Source organism: Culex quinquefasciatus, chromosome 2 (genome assembly GCF_015732765.1).
Source record: "Culex quinquefasciatus strain JHB chromosome 2, VPISU_Cqui_1.0_pri_paternal, whole genome shotgun sequence".
Lineage (NCBI taxonomy): Eukaryota > Metazoa > Arthropoda > Insecta > Diptera > Culicidae > Culex > Culex quinquefasciatus.
Window position 1 is genome coordinate 78,816,541 of NC_051862.1, and position 20,210 is coordinate 78,836,750.

The following is a 20,210-nucleotide window of genomic DNA, read 5'->3' on the forward strand; positions in this document are numbered from 1 at the left end:
TAGGATAACATGTCTTCAAAGTTTCATTGAAATCGGAGAAGGTCGGGTACAAAAGTACCAGAAAAAATCCTGATTTGAGCTGGAATTGCTCTGTATTTATGATTTTAAATTTGAAAAAAATATCACATTGAAATATATTTATCAAGCACCAGAATCTGGGAAAAATCAAGACAAATGAAACGAATTAAGACAGATTATTAAGCCATTTTTTTGCATAATGATTTGAAAGACTTCGGTTAAAATAGGAACAGAACAAAACAATTAGTATACCGATTTCCACATTTATTGCTCTAAAATCTCCTGTACCTATTTAGACTATAGTCACGATTTCTCCAGTTGGCGGTAGTAACTTATAGATAATTTGTAAAATGTATAAAACATGAAATTATAAAATTATTTAAAATTATACATTGACTGCTTGAAAAATATATAAAACAAATATATTTGTAAAAGACTTATTTAGTTCGCTTGAAATTCTATGTTTTTTAACTCGGAAAATATAAAAAATATTATGGAAACATACATTTTATGGATGTTTCAAAAATTTCCCGGAATCCCGAGAATTCCCGGGAATTCAAAAATATTTTCCCCTTTTCCGGGAAATTCAAAACTGGGGAAAATTGGACATCCTAAGCAGATTCAATTTTCTTTACTACATTTTCAACTTTTGTTTAAAATATTTCTTTTGGAATGTCTAAAGAACTATTCTATTTTCATAGAACCAACGGATTTTTAAATTCGTGTTTGCACATTAGTTTAGGGAAATCCCAGGATGGAAGCTCAAAAGAACTTGAAATGAACTCATCATTCTGGAAAAGGGAAGTACAGAGAAGATAAGGATACTTTAAAAGTAAAAAAAGGCTATGACGTAGGCTATTAAGCTTGGTACTGTTTTATGTTCGATCATTCTGAAAAGGACTTCGTCATTAATTTTCAAACAAAAATGTGTGAAACAGATTTTCCACGCAGAAAAAACAGCATACAATACTTTTCCCTCGTTGCAATCGCATTCCAACGGTAATCCAATCTTCAAACGCGGGGAAGCCCACATTCAGTGAAAACAATCTCCCGACCGCTTTCGATGGACTTCATGTTCATTCGTAAGGCGCACGTTAAACCGAGTACAGTCGCGCCATAATGGGCCTCCCCACGGTACGCCGGCTAGTCTGGACAGTGTTGGCGATCCTGAACCTGCATCAAGCGGTTGGCTTGAACTACACATTGTATCCACGGGAGTACGCGGATATTGTGAGTATTACATGCAGAAGTTTTTGGTTAAGACTCGATTAAGTATTTGTATTTTTTTTTTGTATGAATCGCCAGTCCTGCTCCCTATCAGCAAATGAAGAAGGAGTCTGCGTGTATGCCTATCTTTGCCACGAGGGAGTCCTCAATACGGATGGTAACGGATTGGTAGATTTGCGCTTCGGAGACGTATGTGAGGATTACTTCCTGCGGTGCTGTTCCAAGGCTACGGTAAGAGAAATTTGGGTGTACTTTGGGGGAAAATGATTCAGAGGATCGTTCTTACAGCCTTGCGCAGATAATCAGGGCAAGTGTGTCCCGAACGACAAATGTGGAGTCAACAAGAATCTACCAAAGTACAAAATATTCAAAGAATCTCAAGATTGCGCGTGGAGCGGATACACGTGCTGTCCCACAACTATCGAACCTGCAAAGCCTGTGAAACCAACCAAACCTGGAAAGGTGGTTACAACGAAGAAACCCACCCAAGCAGGTGTAGAAGAACCGGAAAAGTGCGACGGTGGAAAAGGGATCTGTGTTCGTGAGGGACAATGTCAAAATATTCACGGAGTTGGCATGATTCAGGAAAGATCGTCGGAGTGCAGTTCCATGGACCACATGTGTTGCCCGTTGGAGGCTGCGAAGCCCGCAGAACCTGGAACGTGCGATTCGGGAAAGGGAGTTTGTCTTACGAGAGACAAATGTGGTGCTGATCCTGATGGCGTGGGCTTGATCGAGGAGAGGTCATCATTTCAGTGCGATTCAGAGGAACAGGTATGCTGTCCATTGGAGCACGCCAGTGGTTCCGACTGTGCTAAGGTTGGAGGACGATGTGTGTCCGCTGAACAGTGCTCGTCGCAACTTGAGTTTGATGTGAGAACAGCAGAAACTTCATGTCCGAAGAAGGATCAGGTGTGCTGTACTGGTCCTGTTGTAACGCCTACCACGGAGTCCGTAGTACCATCGGCAGAAGGAAAGGTAATTATGGTAAAGTTTCGAAGAATGTCTCCTAACTGTTTAATTTAATGTAGCCTTGCTTCAATGGAGGAACATGCACTACTCAATTAAAGTGTGGAGGTACGAGGATTTATGACAGAAGAGATGATTGTAAAGGCCTCGTATGCTGCACTCAACCTATGGTAACGACTACAACTAGGAAGCCAACTACTACTAGAAAATCTGTTAGAGTCACAACTCCAAGTCCTGTGGGACAGGTAGTCTGACAAGATCCCGTTTTTTTGTTTTGCACAAGTATGATAAGTTGCTTATTCCAGTCATGCTCCAATGGCCAAGGCGAGTGTTCCGATATCTGCAATGGGGTACCTTTGAATGATGTTTCAAACACCTGTGGAAACCTGGACTGTTGTGGACCATCTGATGCTGAGGAAACTTGTGAAAATTCCCAAGGTACATGTATGCATGCGTCCAGCTGTGCCCGAGTTCAAGAGGGCAACTTTGGAGAATGCGAAAGTGAGCAGCTTGTTTGCTGCGCACAGGAACGTCAGCAGGAACCTACTGAGTACAACTCTCGTGGCTGTGGATATCGCAACGATCAGGGTGTTGTGTTCAAAATTACCAACAACGCCGACGGAGAGTCACAGTACGGTGAATTCCCCTGGGTTGTTGCGATTTTCTCCGAGCTGCACGAAACCGAGTCCAAGTTCATCTGTGGCGGATCTCTGATCGACCCAGAGGTCATCCTCACCACAGCGGACTGCGTCAAATCGTTCCGAAGCAGACCGGAAAAGCTGACCATCCGAGCCGGTGAGTGGGACATGCGCTCAACGTACGAACCCATTGCGCACCAAGAGCGTGGGGTGCGGCTGGTGAAAACCCACCCAACCTTCAAGCAATCCTCGCTGGTGAACAACGTGGCCCTGCTCTTCCTGGACGACAAGTTCGATCTGACCCACACGATCGATACGGTTTGCCTTCCTCCGCAAGACTTCGTAGTCTACAACGGGGACGTTACCGCAACCGGATGGGGCTCCACCCCCACAAACCTCACCAAATCCCAGCAAATCTTGAAAAGCCTCGAACTTCCCTTCAACCAGCGCTCGGACTGCGAACGAATTCTGCGCCGAGTAATGCGCAAACCGCTGTTCAAACTGGACGAGAGTTTCCTCTGCGCGGGAGGATATCCGGACGAGGATACCTGCCGGGGGATGCAGGATCGCCGGTGGTGTTCCCGTTCCGGACGACTTCCAGAACCGGATGTACGCCGTCGGGATGGTTTCCTGGGGCGTCGGATGTGGTAAACCGGGCGTACCGGCGGCCTATACGGCCGTTGGGAAGTTTAGAGATTGGATCGATGGCGAGATGCGCAAGGAGGGGCTGGCGATGTATAACTACGACTACATGAAGAATGATGACTGAGGATGAACGTGGTTGTATTGTTTGATAATTTGAAGAAATAATAAAATACTACGTACTGATCATGTTAGACGCTATTACAAGTCGATACTGTCACTGCCCATAATAGCTTGAAAAAACTTATTTCTGACATGACTTGGTTGGATGAAGTTTCTTGAAACATCCTTTAACCTATCTGTGTAGTGATTTATAATTATTTTTCATAATTGAAGGAGTTGTTTTAACTTTTATGCATCTTTTTAACTTTTTGTTTGTATAAAACTAATGATTCTTCCATATTTGAATCCAGATTATAAGACACAAACATTGTGTTCAGAAGTTTGTATGTGAGTTAAATAAGGCAAATTAGAAAAAAAAATTAAAAACTTTTGGACGTTTAAATTTGTTTTATGTAGAATAACGCAAAAAATTTGTGTTCCATAAAAATTTAACATTGATAATGCACCATTTTGTCAAACTCAACATTATTTTACAAAGGACTAAACTGCGCATGTTCGCATAAATATCCCGTGTGATAAAACTGCAAGCTAAGAAAAACGCATCTGAAGTTTATCCCACACATAAGGCTACGTGTAAAGTTTTGGAGTCAAAACTGGATTTCCTCCAATTTTCTAGAACAAAGTACTGGATGTTGTAGGTTTTTCTGAAAGAGCATACGATATTGAACCAAACTGCATCAATAACTCATAAGCGATGAAAATGCATATGGCACATTTGGGCGATCGGGGGCAGTAAAGGACCTTCCACCTCGGGATTCAAACTCATGGCATTTGGATTACAAACCTGAGTGAAATTTCAATGAAATCGGAGGAATAACTGTTGATAATGCATTGGATTATGATTGATCATAAGTGGCACTTGATTTAAAAATAAATTAAATTATTACGTTTTTTGTAATATTTTTTATAATTATAATTATGCATATTTTTTATTATTTGTTTTAATGATTACATAGAATCTTTAGCAGGTGTAGCGGTTTTCTAATGCCACAAAAGCTTTGAAAGCTTTCTTGAACAAAAGTGTTGGATTATTGTAATTTCCTGCTCTCTAATTTTGATTTGACGAAAAAGCAAAAAAGAAATCCTGAAATTCAATGAATTTATCAAATGTAATACATGTAAATAGCATGTTTTGAATGAATAATTTTCTTGATTCTGAGGAAAACCGTTGATGACCCTGGATGTATTGCAGTGAGATCGAAACCGGTTCAACGAATCGTCCAAATGATTTCGCTACTCACAAAAAAAAAACAAAATTTCCTGTAGTAAATCCAAAAAAAACTCTAGCCAGCTTGAGGATAGCCAGATTCCAATCAAAAAAGCTAATATTTGGAGTGATAGTCTTTAGGGGGAACCAAACCAATATGGTCAGCAATTCCCCACGAAAACAGCATGATTTCCACGAAAACAGAGTTCAAGGTTTAAAATTTTTCTGGGGGTTCCTTGGCCAAAATAATTAGACCTGTATTTTTTGTTTGACCATTAGGGTGACCTACGCCGTGTTATGGTGGTCCTAAAAATTGCCATTTTCGTCGATTTTCGCAAAAACCACCTCAAAAAATCATAACTCCACGCCATTTCAACCGATTTTAGCTGCCTTGAACTCAAATTAAAGGGTATTAGATAGTCTATTAATGAAAAATAGTAAGAAGTTTCAAATATCCAGCCTAACATTTGAAACGGTCGTATGAAATCTTAAAATGCTGTTTTGAAGGTCTCGGGACCAATGAGCCTATGTCTGAAATTATTTTTATAGGATTCCTTGGAAAATTTTACATTAGATATCAAGAAATGGCGAAGTTATGTTTTCAACATTCCGAGATAATAACTTGGTTTTTCGACGCGCCACGCGCAAGAATGGGAAAATGACGAATACGGAATAAAATCGACTTCTTTCAGTATACTGCGATAACTTTGAAATTAAAGCGATGACCTATACATGTTTGGGTACCAAAAGTTGCTGCTTTTAATTACGAAAATTTTGGAATTTTTTTAGATTTTGTCTCGTTTTCGTAATTTACCCATTTTTGCGCGTGGCTTGTCGAAAAATCCAGTTTTTATTTTTTTAAATCGTATCTCAGTTCTTCTTATTCAGAATATTGAAAAACTAACTTCATCATTTCTTGATATGTTATGTAAAATTTTCCAAGGAATCCGTTAAAAATAATTCCAGACATAGGCTCTTTGGATGCGAAAATCGACGAAAGTGGTAATTTTTCGGACCACCTTAACACGGTTTAGGTCACCCTAATGGCCAAACAAAAAATACGGGTCTACACTCAAACCCCGATGGTTTGAAACCAACTGTTGTCAAACGAACGGGGTCACGTTTTAGTTTGACACATTCTTTAACACGGAGTTCACACACACTATCAAACGTTTGTTTTTATAGTGTACGTGAGCCCCGTGTGAAAAGTGACCAACGGGGGTTAAACTAAAAAAGTGTCAAACAAAAAAGTTACCAACCACCGGGGGTTGAGTGTAATTATTTCTGCCAAGGAACCCCCAGAAAAATTTTGAACCTTTTGTTTTCGAATTAACCTGGCTCGTTATATCATCCCTGATACGTGAGTTGCTCCAAATCTGATCGCGAACTGCTATATTGACCGTACTTTCCTGGGGATTCCCTCGAGATGATGCCGCCTGCGTCTGCCTACCAACGATCCTTGCCAACCTTTGCTCCCTAGTGCGGCGCATCGAATACGTGGATTTGATAAGAACGAATACAAAACAACATCCCGCAAAGGTACAGTTGACCGCTCAGCGATGTACGGGAAGGTTGTGACCGCGTTGTTTTGCTTCTTGTGTGCCGTTTTGTTCTGGTGTGTGGTTGCCCAGAACGACACCGATGAAGTGTTTAACTTCAGCCGGCGTAGATCTACGACGCCGGATCCGATTTTAAACTTTTTCGCGAATCCTCCCACGTGTGACAATGGCCGAGGCGTTTGTATAAAGGAGTGCTCTGACATGTAGATCGATGTTGAATATCGTTGACTGTTAAAATGACTAATTTGCTTCAAAAATTACAGTGTATTGATGAGGCCCGATGTCAGCTGTGGATCGATTTTGGTTTGCTGTAGCAGAGAATCCGACAACTCGGTCAATCAACCTGACAATGGATTTGCATTTCCCACGCGTCCCACGAGACCACCAGCAATTACCACCATTAGAATCAAACAAACTAGACCAACCACTACAACGACGACTACGACGACTACGACTACGACTACGACTGAAGAGCCCGAGCTTCCAGAAGAACCATTTGATCCCGAGGACTGTGGCTATGGAAGTTCCGAAGAGGATTCCACGGGACAAACCCTGGGGGACTCTTATCGTGGTGAGTTCCCATGGAATGTGGGAATATTTTCACGTGAGAAGAGCTTCTATGGAACCAACCAGGACATCTTTCACTGTGGAGGAACCATAATAGATGACTTTGTGGTCCTGACGGCGGCCACGTGTGTTCATAATAAGAACCGATCGTCCCTAATCGTTATTGGTGGCATGCTAGATGTTTTTAGTAGAAGAGAAAACGACAGGTACCTGATATTCTTCTAATTCGTATCTTTCACAATTTAAAAACTTAAATATTTTTAGGAACGCTCCTTGGAGCAAGTCATCATTCACCCCAAATTTGGCCACACCTCTCGAATCTACGACATTGCGTTCTTGGTGCTGTCGGATAAGTTCGACTACTCTCGTACCATCAACCGGATTTGCTTGCCCAGACTCGGAACCAGCTTCAAAGAGAGTAACTGCCTTTTTACGGGCTGGGGCGATGGAACCTCGGACGGAGTTCGTCAGGTTATGAAAACCGTTGAGCTGCAGCTGACCGAGTCGAGGCCCTGTGAGGACAGCCTGCGACGTATGATTTACAAAAACGTGTTCAAGCTGAGCGAATCATTCCAATGTGCCGAGGAGGAAGCCAACACCGTAAACATTGGCAGAATGGATGTGGGATCGCCGTTGGTTTGCAATGTGCGCGGGAAGAATCGCCAGTTTTACCAGGTTGGGCTGTACTCCTGGAGTACAATGGAGCCGAATGTACCGAGTGTGTTCACAAACGTAACGTTCTTTCGGGAGTGGATCGATGGTCAAATGAAACTCATCGACAGACTTCCGTACATTTACGAGCCAGAAGTTGAGAATGAAGAAAATGAAGGGAATGAAGAAAACTAACCTTCAATTTGTTGTAAGTTAATAACAGATAAAACGATAGAATTCCGATTTTTTTAATTACAAAAACAATCAATCTTTGACATCCGAAATCATTTTCACAATATATATGATTATTACCAGAGACCAAAATGCAATTTTGCTCTGCTGTTTAGTTTTATAGACTGTCAAAAAAAGACAACTGATATGAACACATTACAATGGGTCTAAGTGAGTGAATGCAAGAATGCATTTTAATCTTAAATTGATAGTTTGATAAACTGTGCATTTTTTTATTTCATCAAATTTTCCGGTGTTAGGTAAGACTTGCCTCAGGTGCATTATGCCCTAAGCACTTTGTTTGGAAAAATAGTTGCGATGGAATATTTATTTCCCCGGACCAGTCTTATTCAAATCAAATTATTCGCTCTACAGCATTGCCTTGGCGTTCTCGACTGCGAGATTCCTACTCGATTAGTTTCGAAGGCTTGATTGTTCAGGATATTGCAAACCTCTTTTTAAACCTTAGCTTCCATCCACCCCGGGATTCGAACTGACGACCTTTGGTTTGTTAGTCCAACTGCCTACCAGCGACTCCACCGAGGCAGGACCCAGAGATTGAGCAAACGACCTAACCCTCTAAGTTAGACCGGGGCCAACATTTACTTCCCCGTCCGACGGAAGGCGGGGTCAGACAAATCTCGTCTCGAAAAATGCCACCGGGACCTTCTGGGATCGAACCCAGGCCGTTTGGGTGAGAGGCAACCACGCTTACCCCTACACCACGTGTCCCGGACCGGTTTTATTGTTGGGTCTTTTACGAACATTCCGTTTAGTCTTATGCTAAAAAAATTTGTTTTAGAAACATTTTGTTGGCTGACTTTTAAATCGTCATTTTAATTAAATGGCATGGCATTAAAAATAAATTGCCTTTAAGACCAATCAGATGATCAAAGTAAGTCAATAAGTAAGTAGGGTAGGGTAGTCATTAATGAGACACTTTTGGTTTTCAACTTTTAACGATTTTTTTAATTTTTTCATCAGCATATTTTAATGAGCTTTTTGTTACATTTTCTTATTATTAGTGTATTCTAACATTGACCAAAATATGAGATCGATCCAACATCTACAGCCAGAGTTATACAACTGTCTCATTGTAGACGCACTTGGCAGGAACAATGAGACAGCTGGGGAACAATGAGACACTCTACGAAAATTAATACTCTTCTAGTAAAACATCATGTTTTTGTATTGTTCCATTACAGGTGACTTGCCTTGAACATTTTAGGGCAATTTTGCCAATAGAAACTTTAATTAACAAAAGTTATACTTAAAAGTATATACATTTTGTAAAATCCATATATTTATACTAAATAACTTTGTATGTTTGGTTCAATGAAGTTAAAACTCTATAAATATGCCATAAATCACTTTCAATTCATGTTTTGATAGATTTACATGGATTTTGAAATGTTCAATGAAGAAAAATCAAAGTGTTTTTTAATCCGCTGCCATATAACACTATTAAATATTAAAATATTTTCGAATCAATCAAATTGTAGAGTACGGTTTCTGAACAATTTCCATAAAAAAAGTATCAATTTTGGTTCAATATAAGCAGAGATATACTGCCCATAATTGAAAATTCGGCTATTATGCCAAATCAAGTATTCCGAGAAAAACGCGTTTTAGTGTTTGTCACAAAATCTCCGTCAAGGCAATTTCCCATAAGAGTGGCATATTAGCCGTTTGGTTTTTCGCATCGGCAGCCAAGTCTAAACACTATTTCAGTGAAATTAAAGTTCCAGAAGATGCGTTGGAACATCCTCTACCACCTAGTGCTAATATCTCGTTTTTGCCAAAAGTGGATATTAGCCGTTTTTTCAATGGTGGGCAGTATACCCGATTTCGTAAAATAAAAAGCGACTTTCTTCAAAATTTGTGGGTTTAATTCCCATTCAAACGATGAATAATGCCTACTGAGTTTTTTAATGATTCTATTAAAATAATTTCCATGAATTTAATCAACATTTGATATTATTTTATGTTTCAAAAAATATTTTCTTAATTAAAAATATTTCAATAGGCCGTGTTTATCGTTTGAATGTGAATTAAATCCAAGAATCCACGTATTTTTTTTATAACACGAGTCGAAAAAAAAAATCAAAATTTGCTGAGAAACTTGTTCTATTGACTATCCCTATAAATCTGAAGATATGATTGAATTCTGTTTCAAGAACACTTAAAACTTGTAACTTAGAAAATTTAAATCTATACTTTTTAAAATAATTGTAAACTACTTTTTGAGGTGGTCAACACTTCTCAATCAACATGGTTCCATACCATTCTGTTTGTTTATAATTCGTATTTTTCCTTTTTGCAAAAAAAAACTTCAACTAATCAATTTCACACCGGTTCACGATATGTGCAGCAGAGTTTCTAAGAAAATCGTATAACTGATCACAATACTACCCCAATTTGTGATAGTTTGACAAAAAAGAGAGCTAAACTCTCTCAACTTACACTAGCAAACGAGCTAACGACGAATCGATTTAAATCAATCAGAGATCGAAGACCATCGGTGATCGCTGACCCGTACCGTACAAAGCAGAGGGTTAAGGTGGAGCTATAGCTAGAGTTAGTTGGGTTTGCTTCGTGTTCGCATCCTCAAGGGAATCGGCGGTCAGTGTCATTGGCGTCAGGACAAGAAGATCAGACCAGAAATACCGGTTTTGCTGGCAGGCTCATCGTAAGGTAAGTTCTGCGTACGCTAATGTTCTAGGCGAGGAAGAAGATGCTGCCAAGTGGGAGCTTAAACTTGTTTGTGCATAATCACTCGTCGTACCCAACATCATATTGATCGGAACGAGGAAGCTTCGCAACGAATTGTGCGACCTGGTGGAACCAACCCAAACGCCACTGATGAGGTCACACTCAGAGATTGATACTGGGATTTCCAACAAAGTGCAAAACAACCATGGTGGCGTTTTGTTGTGGAAACCGTTGTATTGCGGCGCAAAAATGGCGATTTTACGGAGTTTACATTTCATCTGTTGACATTGGATGGACAAAAACGAGCTAAAAACCGGCTGATGACCGGTTTTGGAACTGAGAAACAAATAGCTTTTAGCATTCATAATTTTATTCTGTTTGGGTAGTTAAATCATCGTTCGTTTAAGTTATATCATGCATTGAAAGGTTGTGAAAGTTAGCTTTATTGTTTTGTTATAATTACATTTTTTTAATATTCTAAATGTTTATAAATTCGAATGTTGCATTAGAAAACGTTGCACGATGTAATGTTATCAGCGCATCCATTACATAAGAAAAAATAATAGGGTGGGTACAAATTTTGAAAAAATCTCAAAATATACAGCAACTTCTAGCATGTCAGTGAAGGAATAAAAATTTCCACATGCACTATTTTTTTGGAGAACAACGTTCCCGAAGAGACTAGGTGAGCAATTCTCTACGAAATCTGATTTGAGTCTTAGCAAACTTAAATTTTCCAGTTTATCTTTCTTAAAGCCGCTGCAGCTCAGCAACCAGTGGTCTAATCTTCAATGTCTCTTTGACAATTTTTAGGCGTTTTTTTTTTAAATTGACAAAAATATTTTTAGAAACGGATGAGTTACCATTTTTGAAATTGGAAAAATTGTCATGGTCTATGCACAGTGGACCGAAACCGAAATCTGGCGTGACAAAATTGATAGCGGCCACACGTTAGGATTTGAGGGGCGTCTTTTGGTATGGTGGCCATTAGGGTGGACCAAATTTTCGGGTGTTTCAGAATTTTTATTTTGACGGGATGACGAGTTAGCACTTTGGTGTCTTCAGAAAAGTTGTAGGAAACACCATTCTAAGCAATTTTGCTGGCGAGCACAAAGCTCTATCTTCTTACGGGAAGTTTTTAGAGCCATTTTTGTGATTTAAGTTTAGATATTTATGAAAAATGAGTATTTTGAATTTATGAACTCAGGCTTAGGTCGTAGTTGGTGTCTTCTAGACATTTGTTGAGATTATTAAAACACACAATTATCTTCCAAGAGAGTGAAACTCGGACATTTTAAATAAAAGTTATAGCCAGAATACGACGAAAAATACGCCATTTTGTCAAGCGGACGTCCCTCTCGCTGTACCAGAAGTAGTGAGTATCCATAGTTGAAGTTAAAAAAGCTAGAATTACGATCTTTCTTTTCGCAGCTACGTGGAGCGCAACATCTTCGAGAAGTTCACGGCGCGCATTTTCATTCCCATTTCGACACAGGGTTACGGCCGGTGGTGGTAGCAACCCTACGGAATCTACGACCGGAAGTGTCCCGCTGGTGGCCACACTCATCGATCATCACAGCCGGACATCCTCTAAGAGTGAGTTTGTGTTTTTGTGAGTTGATAGCTCAGTCAGCACAAGATACACTTTTAACAAGTCGAGAAGGAATCCAGTTCCGATAGCAGTAGATAATAACGACCAGCAACCTTGGCTGCAGCTGATTTCTGATCAGAAAAGACAAAAAAGGCACTGCAATAAATTAGATTTAGAAAAAAATATTTGTTTATGTTTGAATTGACATTTCTAGCAAGATAACCAATTCGATATCTATCCCTGAGCTCAGAATGGGCATTTTGTAATATTACACGATTTTCAGAGTACATTTATAGATGTAATTTTAAGTGATTTTTTTCACAAAGGTGATGTGCATGCTTTTGCATGCGATTTTACCATCGGAATTTTTGCTGTGTAAAGCAACCCCTGCAGATTGTTCGACTGAAAGTTGATGGAAAAATCGTACTGGCACAGCGTTCTGCGTTCACCACTGCGACGAACGGACAATCTTGTTCTTAGCTTAAATCTTAACGTGTGGCCGCTAATTATTTTGTCACGCTAGATTTCGGTTGCGGACCACTGTGCAATGTAAACAAACCTAAACAATGGCACTGTAGTTTTTCGTTGTAATGTTTTAGCATTTCAACCGTGTCTTAATTACTTACCGTTATTTTTTAACGCCCTCTGGTGTTTCGAAGTGTTACTTAATGTATGAAATTTCGATCAAAAAATCACTATTTTTTCAAAAAACTTAAATCTCGGCGGCAAAATGTTTGACCATACTTCTTTATAGCTCAAAAGTTGCGAGATTTGGTCCAATATAAAATCAGAAAATCTCGAAAATAAGTAAAAACGGGGAAAATTTGGGAAATTTAGTTTATGCAAAAATAAGTTAATTAAAAAATGGACAAAAAACCGTTTACCTATTATTACTGAGTAGTCCTCATCAATACCCCTTAAAAAGCATAAAATTTTCCTTAGAATGCTCTAAAAGTTTGCCGTACACCGCGATGCCACATGTCAAATTGCTACCACGTGTATTAGAATCGCCTCTTTAAACTATTTAATTTTCATGTTTGGTCATCCTGTCTCTATTTGACTATTGTCTCCAAAACCTCTAAATGAGAAATTAAAATATTGTTGCTTTTATAGCATTCTAAGGATAATTATGTGCTTATTCATGGGAAAACCGTTGACTCTCAGGATGTATTTGTCGTTGAGCAAGACGCAGTTTCAATAAATCGATGTGCTTCCTTCGGAAATGTTGTTCTCCTGACAATTTTGCTGATATCTGTCCATACTAGAATTTGCTGCATTTTTCTCCAACCTGATATTTGGCATGAGAGGTCCTATGGATATACCCTACAAGGGACACTACACTAGAACTTGATCTGAGTACTTTTTAAAAATCCGTACCCACCCTAATGATTATGCACAAGAAATTCAAATACACATTTTCCAAAACATTGAAAAACCACCTTATCGGCATGCTGACTTTCTGTTTGGAATAAACGAAATCCTGGGGATTTCAAAGCATTACCGGTTATCAAATCACCAACCAAGCTCTAGCGATACGCCGCTCGTTCCGTTCGTACTTGAATTTACAAATAAAATTAACGTTCTCTCTCTCGCTCGTGCGCGCGCTCACGCGTTCTCGGCGGCGTCCAACCGCGCGCCATCTCACACCTACACTTGTATCATTATAAATCGCCGAGTCTCGAACTTCAGCACCAACATTTGTATTCCAGCATCCGAAATGAGGCGTACCACTGCGATATGCGTCGTGCTCGTCCTGGCTTCAGGGGCTGTCCTAGCCGAAGATGGCGACTTGGACTCCCTCATCAACAGCCTGTTCACTCCGGAACCACCTGGGAAGGTTGAGACGAGTTCGATGGCTCCCGTGCCTCCGGCACCGCCCGTTGGATCGCAGGTTGGTTTTGAGCTTGAACTTGTTGATGGTGAGTTGAGGTTTTAACGAGTTTTTTTTCTGTTCTGCTTCAGGGTAACTGTGAGCATGGTCAACGGTGCGTTCAGAAGTATCTCTGCACCAACGCGAGCACATCCGGCGAGGGTCTGATCGATATTCGATTCAACGATGACAACCCTTGCGTGGACTATTTGCTGCAGTGCTGTTACGAGGAGGACATTGTAAGTGATGAGTAGATAACTAAGTGTGTTGATTGATACTAATGAACTACTCTCTTAACAGATCCACGCGCCAATACCTCCACCAACGCCGACTCCACCAACGGTCCCAGTCATGAACGAACCAGCATGCGGCAAGCGCAACCCGGACGGTATTGGATTCCGCATTACCGGTTCCAAGGACAGCGAGTCCGAGTACGGAGAGTTCCCGTGGATGATGGCAGTGTTGAAGCAGGAAGCCGCGCTCGATCAGGTCGTGAATGTGTTCCTCTGCGGTGGCTCGTTGATTCACCCAAGGGTGGTCCTTACCGGTGCTCACTGCGTGCAGAACAAGTCACCCCAGCAGTTGAAGGTTCGCGGAGGTGAATGGGACACGCAAACCAAGAACGAAATCCATCCCCATCAAGACCGTAACGTGGCCGAGGTCATCGTCCATCCGGAGTACTACAAGGGTGGCCTGTACAACGATGTTGCCCTGCTCATCATGGACGCTCCCTTCAACCTAGATGAGGGCATCCAAACAGTCTGCCTGCCTCCTCAGGATGCCAAGTTCGATCACCAGCGCTGCTTAGCTTCCGGCTGGGGCAAGGACGTATTCGGCAAGGCCGGATCCTACCAGGCCATCCTCAAGAAGATTGAACTACCGATTGTCCCCTCAGCCCAGTGCCAATCCGCCCTCCGCTCAACCCGCGTTGGACCCAAATTCGTCCTACACAATAGCTTTATCTGCGCCGGTGGCGAAAAGGGCAAGGACACCTGCAAGGGAGATGGAGGTTCCCCCCTAGTCTGCCCCATCCAAGGCTCGTACCAACACTACTATCAGGTCGGGCTCGTCGCCTGGGGCATCGGCTGTGGGGAGAACCAAATCCCTGGAGTGTACGCCGACGTGGCACACTTCCGGAACTGGATCGACCAGCAGATGCATACGCGCCAAATCGACACGAAAAGTTACACTCCGTAACCAGTGATGCTCTCCTCACTTTGACCTCATTTCTAATCGTGTTACTATCAGTCGAACTCTAGACCATTTTTAAGTGTGCCCATTTCAAAAGTGTGTGTTATCAGAATAAAATAATTAGTTTACGAATCTTGGTTTTCTTGTTTTTGTTTGACATCATTATATTTTTTTCAGAAAAGAAAATAGAAAACATGTTTGTGTCAACCAAGGCAAAAAGAACCGGTTTGTGAGCGGCAGGGTTGCTGAGTCGGGTAGCAAAAAGCAGTAAAACTTTCTCCAAGTACTCTTCCAAACTGTTGAAGAAGGTTCCTCCAATCATCCTGATCTTTAAATTTCACAAAAAGCTAGTAGAACTCTAATATAAAAAATGCAGTTCTTATGACCGCTGTCTGGCTCAAAATATCATCATAGATAATAAATTTTAGAGAACTTGCTCGGCAAACCGTTCTCTACAACGATATTGATTCAAAAATGTCTAAAAGTGTTACGGTGTAATAAGGCAGAGGATTGAAACAATAATTTGAGAAAGCTATTGAGTAATAAATAGCTTTTTAATGCAATACTCTGAGTTTAGTATTGCTAGATGCTCAAATTTGCATTCGGGCAATATGTTTTTGTATTGCTGTACTGGATTCTTGGTTCTGGGTAATAGCGAAGAAAACTAGAAATCTGGTTGATTTGGTCAAGGTCAAATTTTGTGGAAATACGTAATTTAGAGTTCCTCCAAGCTTATTCATAAGAATTTGATGAATATAAACATGAATTCATTGGATTTTCTGAAGAAATATCTTATGAAAAAGTAGCTCTAGACCCTCTGATAAAATTTGTCGATGCTCCTCGAAAAATGTTGGGAAAGAGCCCATCTTGCATGGTGCCAAATTACAGTCTTGCCGATTTTTATTTTATTTTAATGATCTTTGAAATGATGCAAAACACAAAATGATTTCCCATCAAAATAGGAAATAATGTAAAGGAGAGAAGTCTCCTTATTTTAAAATTTTTGATTTTTTTATTTCTGGTCTGTTATCTCTCTGTAATTTTTAAGGTGAACTTTGAGCTTCCCAATTTGGTGATCATGTCATCGATTACAATTTTCGGTATTTTCTAACAACTTCAATTTTACTTTGAGTTAGCAAATCAAAGATGCATTGAAAGAATCGAATTTAAAAATAGAAAATGTAATTGAATTTATCTAATGTTGCTAATTTTCTTTATACTATTTTGTTTCAATAATTATAAGTATCAAAATTGTCGGGAGTCTTGATCAAATTTACCAGGATTCGAGATGCTCAAAAAATGCCAATTTTCAGGGAAAATTTGTACCAGAAATTCCCGCTCATCACCCCCAGATTCCAGTACCACCTATTTCATACAAAAATAAGAGTCATGTAAAATCGTCAACACTCTCATCGATACGATGCGTTCAAAGCATTCGAGCATCATGCGAGAGCGTATCACCTCTCAGCCTCCACACGACGACGGATTTGCCACGCCGGGTTATTCCATCCGCTGGACATTGTTATGATACACAATACCGGTTCCGAGGTCGCTCACAACCACAACAACCGGCGCCCGAATCGATTGGCAACCGATCACCAATACGCTGATCGTCGTCAAGTTCATACGCTCTGGGAAGCCCCGAAAACCGGCGATTCCTCTCTCACGAGTCGCGAGTTGACTTAAATGATACCGATCCGTCGGCGGCCAGCGTTAATCGCGTACGAACCGCGAACCGTGTGCTACATCTTTTGAGAGTTCCTGGAAGTGTTCTGTAGAGAGATTCAATACGTAAGTGTGAAGATTTAGTGACTTTTTTGTGCTCGTATCATTTGTTGGAGGAGAAGACAAGATCACAAAAGCTGGTTTAACTGGTTCTGAAGGTTCTTTATCTTGCGTTGATTGCGTTTTTTTTTTTTGTTCTATCCTTGTGCATGGCGGATTGAAGAAGACTTAAGCTTTGAAGACTTGTCTTGACCGGCCAACAATATTTATGACTATTTCAAAATTTCGTGCCCTACTTTCCACTAGCTTCCACTATCAGTAACCAAAGTTGGAAGGTCAACATTTCTCAGATTACACACTTCAGTGTCACTTATCACCTAACTTTCTCGCTTTCTTTTCCTCCAGAAAGTACGATTAGAACTTAAGCCAACCGCGATGCTGCTGCGGCTACCGACCGTTGCCACGTTGGTGGTTGTGGCCCTGCTTGGGTTCTCCCAGGCTCAGGACGATCTGGACGCGCTGTTCGAGTCGGTGTTCAACAACCCCGATACCAGCTCCAACCTGGCTCCAGTTCCAACGACAGCCGCACCGTTACCTCCTCCGCCGCCATCGGCGGGTCAACCACAGGCCCCGATCGCTCCAATTCCACCGCAACATGAGCCGGCTTATGTGAGTATTGCAGCTTTTTTTTCGTAGCCATTTGCTTTTTTATTGTCTAAATTAACGGCCCTACAAATGGGAACTACCCTCATTTCGCCATTTTGCTATTCTGCGCACTGCTGAGTTCGAACAGTAAATTTACTGGAGAGATTTGTAATTGATTGAATAAACAATTAGCTCCATAGCGATAAGATGTTTGCCCAAAACATGATCATCAACTCCCGACTTAAGCGGCTGGTATTTCATTAGCGTATTTCTATTCCAGACTTGCAACGGTGAGTGCGTCCCGTACTACTTGTGCAACAACAATGAAATCATCACCGACGGAACGGGCATCATTGACATTCGCGTTGGTGAGGACACCACCCAGGAGAACGAGTGCCCCAACTACCTGGATACTTGCTGCGAAAAGAGTGACGTGCTGATTGAGCCACCACCAACGGCGACCCAGGCTCCACCACCAAACAACCAGTACGGATGTGGTCAGCGTAACGCCGATGGTCTCGGCTTCCGCATTACCGGAAACAAGGCAGGAGAGTCCGAGTACGGCGAGTTCCCTGGATGGTGGCTGTCCTGCGCGAAGACAAGGTCATGGACTCGACGTTGAACGTGTACGAGTGCGGAGGTTCGCTGATCGCCCCCAACGTCGTCCTGACCGCAGCCCATTGCGTTGCCACCAAGCAGCGCGAGACCCTCGTTGTCCGTGGAGGAGAATGGGACACCCAGACCAAGAACGAACTGTACCCGCACCAGGACCGTCGTGTTCGCGAGGTCATCGTCCACGAGAAGCTCAACAAGGGCTCGCTGGCCAACGATATTGCTCTGCTCATTCTCGAACAACCGTTCGACCTGGCCGAAAACATCCAGCCAGCCTGTCTGCCCCCGAAGAACACCAAGTTTGACGGCGCCAACTGCTTTGCCTCCGGCTGGGGCAAGAACATCTTCGGCAAGGAGGGCAAGTACCAGGTCATCCTGAAGAAGGTCCAACTGCCGGTCGTCGCCCACGACAAGTGCCAGGCATCCCTTCGCAAGACCCGCCTCGGCAACCGTTTCCGTCTGGACCCGAGCTTCGTGTGTGCCGGTGGCCGTGCCGGAGAGGATACTTGCCGTGGTGATGGAGGTTCCCCACTGGTGTGTCCCATCGCTGGATCTCCGACGCACTACTATCAGGCCGGTATTGTTGCGTGGGGTATTGGCTGCGGAGAGGATAACGTGCCCGGAGTGTACGTCAACGTGCCGCTGTTCCGCGACTGGATCGATCAGCAGCTGGCGACGCGCAAGGTCGAGGCCAAGCACTACACGTACTCGGGTTAGAGCTAGGAGTGCATGAGATTTGTGAAGGACATTTTTTTTATACTTTAAGACGATCGGAGAATACAAAGTCAGTAAACGTTAAAACTAAACAACCAACAAAAATAAACGATTTTGAAAATTAATCATTAGTTTTGTATTGGGTATGACCCAAAAAATATTTATCACAGTAGAAAAGCATGTGTACAAGGGTTGCTCTACCTCCGGCTTCAACGGATCTGGAAACTGTTCAATGACTGCCCCATGGGCACTTTATGAACGCCTTATGACGTTTCGCGTACGCATACTAGTGCACCATCTGATTTTGCTGGCCGGACAAAATTTAACCTCAATCTTTTTCGTGTACGTACACTCAATACATGCGCACTAGGGTGTTTCAACCAAACAAAAAAGTTCTCAGATTACGGCAAACCGAGGTTCCCCAAGTAGAGGATACCCATAGGGACTCTCATGTCAAATATCAGCCCATTTGTTTGAGATTTGGCCTGTCCCCAGCGGTTTAAGGTTTACATGAAAATTACTATGGGATTTTTGTGCTTTTCGTTCAATCATTCCTACAGGTCTGGGGACAACATGGATTCACTCGGAATAAAGACAGGTGTGTAGGGGATGGTACCATTGCGCACGTAGAAATCTCTACATTTTTTATCTGGTGAAACCAATAACTAGGATTCGTGATTTTCACGCCTAAAAAATGCAATTTTCACGGGAACCATAATTCTAAACCTCAATTTTTTGGGAAATTTCACGGAACTTAAGTAGTGCCAGCGCTGGTGGCAAATATCGAAGCAAATCAAATTTGCACCCGTCGTCAACCCCACCGCTGTACCTGTCACGGTAGCAAATTTGCTCTCAGTTCTTCGGGATTTCACTTTGCTACCCGGTATCAAAAAATTAAAAGTGCAACATGGAGTTAAACTTTCTGTCAAGCTGCTGTGAAGTTTTCCATGACGAAAGTTTATTTCCATGTTACCGGCTCACATCTCTCTTTTTAATTTATCGATTCAGCCTGTTAAAAAATTTAACAGATCTGAAAAATATGAAATATTTAAAATATTAAAAAAACTTAAAACATTTAGGCCGTTGAAAATATTTTTTGAAGTTTGTGTCCCTCGACTCTGTTTTTTGCAATCATTAGTTTTCAAAACATCCAAATATTGAAGAGATTTTTTTTGTACCGAAAAAAAAACATTTTGCGTTGCTGTTCATTGAAATTCCACAGTAATAGAAAATCTAGAGTTTTTTAAAGGTCCCATAAACTATTGTCAACCAAGTCCCTATGTGACATCGGAAAGAGCATAAAATTTCCGATCTTTTG

General features: G+C 41.5%; 4 protein-coding genes across 5 annotated transcripts; all 4 read left to right on the forward strand.

The window, feature by feature from the left end:
* The first annotated feature begins 1,012 nt into the window (after window positions 1-1,012).
* LOC6052087 (complement factor I) lies at window positions 1,013-3,681 on the forward strand. Its single transcript, XM_038256135.1, is given in 7 exon segments — window positions 1,013-1,248; window positions 1,324-1,476; window positions 1,534-2,223; window positions 2,277-2,459; window positions 2,520-3,402; window positions 3,405-3,434; window positions 3,437-3,681. Coding segments are annotated over 7 exon segments (2,235 nt in total). The 5' UTR covers window positions 1,013-1,137; the 3' UTR covers window positions 3,622-3,681.
* Window positions 3,682-6,334: 2,653 nt separating this feature from the next.
* Window positions 6,335-7,853, forward strand: LOC6052088 (integumentary mucin C.1). Its single transcript, XM_001868380.2, has 3 exons — window positions 6,335-6,586; window positions 6,647-7,156; window positions 7,215-7,853. The coding sequence occupies exons 1-3, from the start codon at window positions 6,384-6,386 to the stop codon at window positions 7,426-7,428; spliced, it is 927 nt and encodes a 308-aa protein (XP_001868415.2). The 5' UTR covers window positions 6,335-6,383; the 3' UTR covers window positions 7,429-7,853.
* A 2,473-nt stretch (window positions 7,854-10,326) lies between these two features.
* On the forward strand, window positions 10,327-15,329 carry LOC6052089 (phenoloxidase-activating factor 2). 2 transcript variants are annotated; one of them, XM_001868381.2, is made up of 4 exons: window positions 10,327-10,526; window positions 13,845-14,026; window positions 14,098-14,244; window positions 14,306-15,329. In XM_001868381.2, the coding sequence occupies exons 2-4, from the start codon at window positions 13,853-13,855 to the stop codon at window positions 15,200-15,202; spliced, it is 1,218 nt and encodes a 405-aa protein (XP_001868416.1). In that variant the 5' UTR covers window positions 10,327-10,526; window positions 13,845-13,852; the 3' UTR covers window positions 15,203-15,329. The 2 variants fall into 2 exon arrangements, with proteins under 2 accessions (XP_001868416.1, XP_038106626.1); XM_038250698.1 differs by lacking the exon at window positions 10,327-10,526 and having other exon boundaries at window positions 13,825-14,026.
* Window positions 15,330-17,060: 1,731 nt separating this feature from the next.
* Window positions 17,061-19,017, forward strand: LOC6052091 (phenoloxidase-activating factor 2). The gene is given in 4 exon segments (XM_001868382.2): window positions 17,061-17,079; window positions 17,327-17,590; window positions 17,847-18,132; window positions 18,135-19,017. Coding segments are annotated over 3 exon segments (1,281 nt in total). The 5' UTR covers window positions 17,061-17,079; window positions 17,327-17,356; the 3' UTR covers window positions 18,896-19,017.
* Window positions 19,018-20,210: the final 1,193 nt, after the last annotated feature.